The sequence below is a fragment of the Pinus tabuliformis genome, chromosome 1_2 (genome assembly GCF_031772625.1).
Source record: "Pinus tabuliformis cultivar Carrire ecotype Pingquan chromosome 1_2, CPIR1, whole genome shotgun sequence".
Taxonomy (NCBI): Eukaryota; Viridiplantae; Streptophyta; class Pinopsida; order Pinales; family Pinaceae; genus Pinus; species Pinus tabuliformis.
The window spans coordinates 1,052,406,649-1,052,417,730 of NC_142298.1; the positions used below are offsets into that span (position 1 = coordinate 1,052,406,649).

At 38.8% G+C, this 11,082-nt stretch overlaps 1 protein-coding gene across 1 annotated transcript; it reads right to left on the reverse strand.

Moving 5' to 3' along the window:
- Positions 1 to 9,250: 9,250 nt before the first annotated feature.
- Positions 9,251 to 9,877, reverse strand: LOC149209748 (wax ester synthase/diacylglycerol acyltransferase 11-like). Its single transcript, XM_089398730.1, has one exon. The coding sequence runs from the start codon at positions 9,875 to 9,877 to the stop codon at positions 9,251 to 9,253; it is 627 nt and encodes a 208-aa protein (XP_089254856.1).
- Positions 9,878 to 11,082: the final 1,205 nt, after the last annotated feature.

Below are 11,082 nucleotides of genomic sequence, written 5' to 3' on the forward strand. Positions count from 1 at the left end.
TGTTACACCTCTGGATGTTTGTGATGTACTATTAGGCCAGCCATACTTGTGGAGGCGACATGCTATGTATGAGTCAAGGCCTCGCGCTATCATTATTTCTTTGTGTAATTCATTATATAGGATACCAGAGGTAGCCCCACCTACCGCCACCTCTTTGATCACTGCTAAGAAATGCAACAAGCTCATCTCCCAGACTAGGAAATTCATTTTCTCTCTGGTTTGCTCCCAAAGTAAGGGGAAGATCATCGCCACATCCATGACCCCCACGAAGGATTCCTCCACGCAGTAGCAGCAACAGCCGAGGGATACGGTCATGAAAGAACACAGGAACAACTTCTCCTCACCCAGAAGGGTGCCACACAAGTTTCAGGTGGGTGATAAAGTTTGGTTACATCTGCAGAAAGAATGCCTTACAAGAGCCCATCGGAAGCTTAGACCACTCCGACATGGTCCTTACACAATTACCAAGGTTGTGGAAAACAATTCTTTGGAGCACAACATTTCCCCATTCCTTCGCTTGCACTAAGTGTTCAATGTGGGTCGCCCTGTACCATGCTTCCCACCATTACTAGACACATCAAAGATTGCAGAACAACTCACCAAGGACCAAGTTCAGCAGATGGAGGAACTCAACGCAATGGGGACCATTGCTTCCTAAGGGGGGAGGAATGATCCAGGTGGATGTTGGTGGCCACCCACCTATCCCACTTGGACCCCCATAATTGTCTCTTTCAGTTTTTCAGTTTCCTTAATTGTAGCACAATTTACTATTTTTAGCAGTTTTTCGGGTCCTGAACTTCCGGAGCCGTTTTGAGGCCCTAAACGACGTTTTTTGGGAAATCTGGGAGCAACATGGGTCAACACATGGATCCATGTTTCTCTTCCCAAAGTTGTAGTCCTCGAATAGATCTTTCTAACAAGCTATTGTGGGCGTCAAACAGAGGTCGTATGCCAAAGTTACGACCTCGGGAAGTTGATGTACCAATTTACCCAAACGGGGCCCACAGTTTGGCATTTCATCTTCTAGGGTTAGGTTATTTGATGTTTAGAGTTTTCCATTGTTTCTTAAAAATAAATAGGCCTTCGAACCTCATTGTAACACAGTTCAGAGGCATGTAGCTGCCACATCTCTTCTCAGAGATAAGCTACCATCACCCTAGCTGGTTTATTTCCATTTTTGTTTGTAAGCATATTTCAATATTTTACATTAATGAAATGAAGTATTATTTCCACTGCATCTCTGTGTTTATGGTTATCTCTATAATTTGTTGCATTCCTGTTTAAATCCGGATCAACAGAACACAGTTGATTCTATTGAATGTTTTTGTGAGGAATTTTCCCTTGTCAATTGGGATGCACTCTCTCTATTAATTGCATTTTTATTTTTTTTCTCTAAGTGATTGCTTGATATTATAATTGGTTAGCGACTTTTAGAGATAAACGTAGGAGGATGATGATCATTTCTCACTCATTTTCTTTCTTGATCTGTGAGGTTGAAATAATTGGATAATTGATTGTAATTTACGATTCAACACATTGTTTCCCTAGTCATCCTTTAAATTTGATAATCAAAGGATCCTAGTTGGTTCATGATTCAAAGCCTTGATTAGAGTGATATAATTCATTGGGTTCATGTTAATCATGACTAGTTAATTATCTACATTATTTTATGTTCATTTCATTACAAAATTCTAGCACGATACATGATGCTCTAAAGAAAAAGCAACTAATGCATATGCCTCTATTTACTTTATGGATTCTTGATCAATTGTAAAGCTAGTTGTTACAATGTCCTTTTCATTTTTTAGTTTAATTTGATTTATATTTTTGGGAACTTTGAGATTAATTGGAAACTATAGTATGATTATGAATCCATTGATCTTATAAGTTTCCTTTTTTGACTGATAAGGTTGGAAGGTGTTTACAATCTTAAGCTAAGTTAGAGGTTATTGAAGTTTTTGGCGATAGTTGCCTTGACACATCCTTCCAAGAGGAGTGGTGGTCCATGAGGAGACAACATATATCATATTTGTAGTAATAGATTGATTAACAAAATATGCTCAGCCCATTTGAGTATCATGAAAGTATAAAGCCAATTAAATTGTTTGCTCAAAATTCACTAGCAACTTTTGAAAGGAATTGTTTCACCAAGTGGGAACCCATTAACCATAAATAAGTCATATGATTCTAAGACAAATGGATGTACTAAAGTGGTAAATAAATACCTTAAAGGATACTTGAGGAACTTTCTGAATGATCAAGTGAATGGTAGTGACACAAATGGTTACATATTGCATAATGATGACACAACACTACCCATTACAATGCAACAAAATGGACTCATTTTATAACTTTTATATTTTTTCTTATGACTAAAGGAATTGGCAACTAGGTTGGTTTCGTACTTCCATGACACAAGGTCGATTCTAATGGCTACCACTATAACCCCTAGGTGTTTTATGTATGCCCCTTTGTATACACACTTAAATTGGGGGATTTGAAGCTCGAACCTCCTGGTACATAGCACTTCATTTTCATGGTCATAGCCAATTGCGCTAGTCGATAGAGACTATTTCAAAAACATTATATGAATACCCAACATTGTCAATAAAAAAAAATGTTGTTGCCAATTTCAAAGTTTCCAATGTAAAAAATTACTTAACCACTTGAGATGAGATCCCTAGTGTTAGAGCCTAGATTTGCCTCAGGCTGAAAAGACAAGGTTCTAGGTCCACATCAAACCATGCTCAGCCTCGTAGCTAGCCCTACGAGGACAGGAGAGGGCTCTCTCCGGGTCACACTCAGTAAAAATACATGATAGGGTCTGAGATGACTCAAGATGAATATTGATTTTAGGCTAGTAAATAAATATGAAAGAGATAATTGATTGAATGACTGAATTTTCTGGGATGTATGGGACCAAAGGACCGCCTGAGCTGGGAAATTAAATCAAATACACAGAATATTTCGTGAGGCAAGATAGGCAGGAGGTTTAGCAATCAGATTGAAGTAATATGGAGTGGAAAGACTGTTGAGACATTGAAAAGGGCATAACTGATGAATCCTTTTCAAACAGAAGAAGTCACACAGAGGATGAACGCTTTTCCAAGGAAGAGCAATAAAATGGATTCTACCTTTCTTACTTAAAAACATTCAATTGGAAATGATCATGAATGAAATGTAAACATAACAGGATACATATGAAACAGAGAAAAATACATTTGCTAAACTGACACCACAGGGATCTCATGAATCAGAGCTGCATCATTTTTATTAATCTCCTGGCCAAATTGTACAGTGAATAACTGAGTTTTCTCTCCCACCGTTTCCCAGAAACTCCAACCCCTTTACAAATGGTTTACAATACAATAAATAGACTCAAATGTGAGAAAATAGATCGACCAGAATAGGGAGCTGTTTAACATCAATAACAAACAAGAAGCAACCATCTGTTCTGAAAAAAAGAAGCGTCACATGTTGTTTGTTTGATAACCAGTAAGAATGCGGAACTTGTGGCGTAGACCCTTTTGAATTGCAACTGAAGACAAAAAATAGACCAACGAATCATATTTCTCTGCCACAGTGGATATCTACGTTTTAAATTTAGCTTTTGGTTTTCGACTTTTCACCTTCTAGTTTGAATAAAAACCAATTTTCTATAAAAATGGCTTTTAAATAATATTCCTCCTTGAATAAAGGGAAGACTGTATGGTCAATGAACGATCCGAGCTGCACTTTGGCTAAATTCAACAATATCTCCATGTTTTACAATTCAATAATGATCTTGTGTTTATCAAACATAGTGCTGTGAGTCTTGATTTCTTCATTTGTTTAATAACAGTGTCCTTTGGCATCTCCAATCTCTTTTCAAAAGAATCTTGTAAACTGTGTTTTCCATGAACAGCTGACAGGATAATCTGTAAGTAGCGTTGCATTCCATAGAAAATAATTCTTGTTATCACATCATTCACGGTCCCTCCTATATATTCCTTAAGTTTCCTGATATCTTCCAGCTGAAACAAAGCAGATGAAAGAGCGACAGGCATGCATTTGACTCCAGGAGATCCTCGAATTGGCAACTGGCTATCGTTAATTGATCCTGTCATTTCTCAGTGAAGAGATTATCACATCTACCGTTGTGTACCATATTGCCAGCATCATATGCCATATCCTGTGAAAAAATTTAGATAGGCCAATGTAGGGCCGACTGGGTTTAGTCCTACGCTTGGCAACAGGAAAGGTTGGTGGGAGAGCAGGATTGTCAGCTCTGGTGGCAATAGCAAGCAACACGGACATGAAAGAAATCCCATCTCTGATGGCATGATGGACCCTCAAAACGATGGTGGCTCCGGCCTTGCTTGTTCTGTAATTCAAGAAGTGGAGCTCCCATAGAGGACATGACTGATCTAAAGGCTTTATGGATAATCTAGAGATATATTCATCAACCCAGGTGTCGTATGATTCTTCCCCACATTGGGAAGGCCAATAATTCCTGTCCTCAAGCTCATACTGATTTTGGATGAGGAAGAATATTGTCTGTGCCATGCGTTTTCTAGTACAATGATTGTCGAGTTTGAGAGGAATGATAAACGAATTGATTTGGTGTCATGAGCAAGTGCTTTGGTAAACAATGAGCACCAACGAGCAACTTGTGTTGACCCCAGTGGCCTTTGGATTGGCTTTGGAAAAGCACGAGAGGAGCAAGGTAGAAGCACTGATATGGGGAACAATGTGATATTCGTCTCAAGAACTTGAAAATGAGAACGACACGATACTGCAATTCCCTTCATGCCTGCTCCTTCCCACTGCAACCACAACCACATTGAGCATGGAATTAGCAATAAAAATTCAATTCGGAGAAGATTTGGCAGAAAATTCAAGTTACAGGCTTGTGCGCCGCGTGCACACCCAGTGCGACGCTACCAACGCCCAGTGCGCCGCGCAGGCAAACTTACCCACAGTCTCAGCTTTCAAAAACTATTTTGCTTCATCCACGATTTGTCTTGACTTCAATGATGTATTTGACGTGCATATGGATTTATGAATGTGGAAAATATCATATATAAACAAAGGATTTTGAATTCTCTTTTGGAAAACCCACTTTCTAATATGGCAGACTTTGGCACTTTGTACTTAGACCCTGTTTTTGCTTCCACTTTGATTTTTAATCTGATGATGAATCTCTGTCTATCTTTTGCAGGGATAGTGGCATTGGACTTCGGAAAAGGATGACCAGAGGCTGCGTTTGAAGTACTCCATGGCGGAAAACTTCCAAATTGCAAATTTATTACAAACATTAAATTTTGACGATTTCTTCTTCAAAACAGAGTTTTGAAGAAGAAACATCCTTGAATATGATTAATGATGAAAATCTTGGAATAAAACTTATTGAAGCTTCCACTGGCCTGCTGGCATTATTGGGCACTTTTGAAGACATAATTTATGAAACCCTAGACTTAGTGACTGGAAATGACTTTTGCTGATTAAAAGACTAAAACAAGACTGTAAGTGACTTTAAAATTTGATTTTGACGAACAGAGCTGAGCCAGCAGGTATAAGGCATGAGGGGTAATGAATAACAAGACCCTCCCATCAGATTATGGCATGCCCCCTAGCGGAATGCAACTGAGTGAATGGAGTGAGACACCTAAAATGGAAATGCAGAAAGAGTTTTGATCTCTGACGGAGGACTGACCAGACCGACTCTAACATTGGATCCAATGGGGATGGTAGCTCCTTGGAGGTGCCAAGAACTGTAGATGTTTGGGAGAGCAGACCGTGCCTTCGTCCATTAGGCTATGGAGTCCAAATCAAAACCAAACTGTTAACTGATTTATTGACTGAAAATTTGACTCAAACTAACTCAAAATGACTAAGACCTAAACTTAAAACTTAAAGCTTGGTGGTAGTACATGACCACCTGTGTTTCTTACAATACAATATACGATCAAACTATATCAAAATGCCAATGTAACCAATCAAGCAGATGCCTTCTTGACTGTTCTCCTTATCAGATCTTCTGGTCAACAATAGTTACTTGTAACTGGGTATCCAAAAATATAGTCGACCATGATCTTCTTCATCACTGAATACTGCAATAATGACCTTCACTGCTGACTACAACAAATCTACCATTGGATCCTAAAAAACATGAAGTCTTTCCTCCTGCTGAAAGAGTAAGGTGTCTTTCTCCTTTGATTCTAATCTTTCTTCATAATGTACTTCAGTAAAAGCATGTTCCTGGTCCTCAAAAATTTCTGAACAAGTAGATGAGCAGATTTCCTCTTGGAAAAACATTTCAAAACATGAGACATATGAGGAAGAATCTGAAAGGCAATCCTAAATATGCTGATCTTCTGTAGTCTGAATATTATTTTGATCATCTTCATTTGATATAACAGCCAGATTCTCATGTTCCTCATTACATTCATCAATCATAAGAAAATAAACTTTAGATGTTTCGTGAAACCCAACACAATCATTTATATCATCTACCATAAATTCATCTAGAGAAACTGTTTCACTTACTTGAACAAAGATCTCACCTTGTTGTTCATGAGTGGACTGGATTACCTCTTTATGAAGGCTTTGCTCTGATGACATGAGAACATTTGGATTCATAACTCTGTTTTCTTCATTCCAGGTGATTTTAACAGTAGAATTCTCTTTCATGGGATTCTGTATTAGGTATTCTTGGTCATCACAATCTGAATCTGGATTTGAAATAGTTGTCTTGACATTATCACATTCTGAAATTAGAACTGGACTTTCTTGCATGCTGTCTTCTTCTATGGACAGATCTGAAACGACACTTTTTCTTTCATCACTTTCAGCCATATGGACATCTTCAACCTGTTGATCTATAAAGCTGCTTACAGGACTGTCATCCTTTTCAGAAGAGGAAGAAGTTCCACCATCACCTTCTTGACCATGTGCACACTGCATATCTGCATTAACTTGAGCTGGAACATGACTGTTCAAGAGTTGATCTATCTCATCTTCAGAAAGAGGATATAATACTCTTCGTTTTCTTCTACTCAAACAGTGATTGTCTTCATTAATTTCAAGTGAAGAAGTGTACAAATTTTCCTCATACTGCTGATCCATTTCATGTAATTCGTGTTGGCTTTCAAGATGCAAAATTCCTTCATCTTCCACCGTACTAAGATCTTGATCCTGCTGCAAATTTTCATGATCGTCTTTATGCTGCTGAAATGGATTTTTGTACAGGGCTTCCATGATCTCATCATCCATGAAATTATCATCTTCATAAACTTTCTCAAGATTTTCAATAAAACTATGAACATGGCTACAACAGTCCTGAACTAAAGCCAAGGATGGATATGATTCTTTATACCTTTCAAAGAATATTGCATGAAAATCTTTTAAACAATAAATAGAAGCAGGTGGCAAACTTTCATACCAAGATCAGGCTTCGTCTTCCAGAGTAGCCATAAACATTTTCATCAAACAGTCTTCAGGAAAATTGATCTTTAATTTATGCACATGAATGTGAAATTTCACCAGATGAAGAGCAACGTCATTACCTTCCACATTTCTGAACATAGGCAAATTCTTTGACCAATCTACCTTGGGCATTTTATTTGGAAAACCTGGGATGTGATCTCGGCTCATGGGAGCGTATCTTCTTGCAACCCGATCCATCTTGAAAACCTTAAAGCTACTGATCTTCCTGCAGTGGAATCACCATGAAGCATTGATTTCTGGATTTTTCAGTGAATGAAGTTGCCAAGTGAATGATTTCAGCCTATCGAATTCTAGACTCATCACCCAAAGTCTAGAACGATTTGATGTACTGGGGGATAATTCACAAGTCAAGTGTCACGTTCACAAGCTAGACCGGAGATTGACTGAAGCAACGTTTATCTACTTTTGCTAATGCAAAGAAAAAGCGTTTCGAAGGCTACCTGGCGTAACTTTAGGCTCTGTCTATAGCTTATAAAACAAATGACATCAACAAGCAAACCATTTTCTTCCCTAGTATGGTCGCCACTATGTTAGAGCCTAGATTTTCCTCAGGCTGAAAAGACAAGGTTCTAGGTCCACATCAAACCATGCTCAGCCTTGTAGCTAGCCCTACGAGGACAGGAGAGGGCTCTCTCTGAGTCACACTCAGTAAAAATACACAATAGGGTCTGAGATGACTCAAGATGAATACTGATTTTAGGCTAGTAAATAAATATGAAAGAGATAATTGATTGAATGACTGAATTTTCTGGGTTGTATGGGACCAAAGGACCGCCTGAGCTGGGAAATTAAATCAAAGACACAGAATATTTCGTGAGGCAAGATAGGCAAGAGGTTTAGCAATCATATTGAAGTAATATGGAGTGGAAAGACTGTTGAGAGGTTGAAAAGGGCATAACTGATGAATCCTTTTCAAACAAAAGAAGTCACACAGAGGATGAACGCTTTTCCAAGGCAGAGCAATAAAATGGATTCTACCTTTCTTACTTAAAAACATTCAACTGGAAATGATCATGAATGAAATGTAAACATAACAGGATACATATGAAACAGAGAAAAAACACATTTGCTAAACTCACACCACAGGGATCTCATGAATCAGAGCTGCATCATTTTTATTAATCTCCTGGCCAAACTGTACAGTGAATAGCTGAGTTTTCTCTCCCACCGTTTCCCAGAAACTCCAACCCCTTTACAAATGGTTCACAATACAATAAATAGACTCAAATGTGAGAAAACAGATCGACCGGAATAGGGAGTTGTTTAACATCAATAACAAACAAGAAGCAACCATCTGTTCTGAAGAAAAGAAGCGTTACATGTTGTTTGTTTGATAACCAATAGGAATGCAGAACCTATGACGTAGACCCTTTTGAATTGCAACTGAAGACAAAAAATAGACCAACGAATCATATTTCTCTGCCACGGTGGATATCTACGTTTTAAATTTATCTTTTGGTTTTCGACTTTCCACCTTATAGTTTGAATAAAAACCAATTTTCTATAAAAATGGCTTTTAAACAATATTCTGCCTTGAATAAAGGGAAGATTGTATGGTCAATGAACGATCCCAGCTGAACTTTGGCTAAATTCAACAATATCTCCATGTTTTACAATTCAGTAATGAACTTGTGTTTATCAAACATAGTGCTGTGAGTCTTGATTTCTTCATTTGTTTAATAACAGTGTCCTTTGGCATCTCCAATCTCTTTTCAAAAGCATCTTGTAAACTGTGTTTTCCATGAACAGCTGACAGGCTAATCTACAAGTAGCGTTGCATTCCATAGAAAATAATTCCTGTTATCACATCATTCACGGTCCCTCCTATAGATTCCTTAATTTTCTTGATATCTTCCAGCTGAAACAAAGCAGATGAAAGAGCAACAGGCATGCATTCGACTCCAGGAGATCCTCGAATTGGTAGCTGGCTATCGTTAATCGATCCTGTCATTCTCAGTGAAGAGATTATCACATCTACCATTGTGTACCATATTACCAGCATCATATGCCATATCCTGTGAAAAAATTTAGATAGGCCAATGCGGGGCCGACTGGGTTTAGTCCTACGCTTGGCAGCAGGAAAGGTTGGTGGGAGAGCAGGATTGTCAGCTCTGGTGGCAATAGCAAGCAACACGGACATGAAAGAAATCCCATCTCCAATGGCATGATGGACCCTCAAAACGATGGTGGCTCCGGCCTTGCTTGTTCTGTAATTCAAGAAGTGGAGCTCCCACAGAGGACGTGACTGATCGAAAGGCTTTAGGGATAATCTAGAGATATATTCATCAACCCAGGTGTCGTATGATTCTTCCCCACATTGGGCAGGCCAACAATTCCTGTCCTCAAGCTCATACTGATTTTGGATGAGGAAGAATATTCTCTGTGCCATGCGTTTTCTGGTACAATGATTGCCGAGTTTGACAGGAATGATAAACGAATTGATTTGGTGTCATGAGCAAGTGCTTTGGTAAATAATGAGCACCAACGAGCAACTTGTGTCGACCCCAGTGGCCTTTGGATTGGCTTTGGAAAAGCACGAGAGGAGCAAGGTAGAAGCACCGATATGGGGAACAATGTGATATTCGTCTCAAGAACTTGAAAATGAGAACGACACGATGCTGCAATTCCCTTCATGCCTGCTCCTTCCCACTGCAACCACAACCACATTGAGCATGGAACGAGCAAGCAAAATCCAATTCGGAGAAGATTTGGCAGAAAATTCAAGTTACAGGCTTGTGAGCCACGCGCACACGCAGTGCGCCGCGACCAACGCCCAATGCGCCACGCAGGCAAACTTACCTACAGTCTCGGCCTTCAAAAACTAGTTCGCTTCATCCCCGATTTGTCTTGACTTCAATGATGTATTTGACGTGCATATGGATTTATGAATGTGGAAAATATAATATATAAACAAAGGATTTTGAATTCTCTTTTGGCAAACCCACTTTCTAATATTGCAGACTTTGGCACTTTGTACTTAGACCCTGTTTTTGCTTCCACTTTGATTTTTAATCTGATGATGAATCTCTGTCTATCTTTTCCAGGGATAGCGGCATTGGACTTCGGCAAAGGGTGACTTGAGGCTGCGTTTGAAGTACTCCATGGCGAAAAACTACCAAATTGCAAATTTATTACAAACATTAAATTTTGACGATTTCTTCTTCAAAACAGAGTTTTGAAGAAGAAACATCCTTGAATATGATTAATGATGAAAATCTTGGAATAAAACTTATTGAAGCTTCCACTGGCCTGCTGGCATTATTGGGCACTTTTGAAGACACAATCTATGAAACCCTAGACTTAGTGACTTGAAATGACTTTTGCTGATCAAAAGACTAAAACAAGACTGTAAGTGACTTTAAAATTTGATTTTGACGAACAGACCTGAGCCAGCAGGTATAAGGCATGAGGGGTAATGAATAACAAGACCCTCCCATCATATTATGGCATGCCCCCTAGCGGAATGCAACTGAGTGAATGGAGTGAGACACCTAAAAAGTAAATGCAGAAAGAGTTTTGATATCTGACGGAGGACTGAACAGACTGACTCTAACACCTAGTATCATAAAAAGTCACTCTTAAACAAGCAAGTAA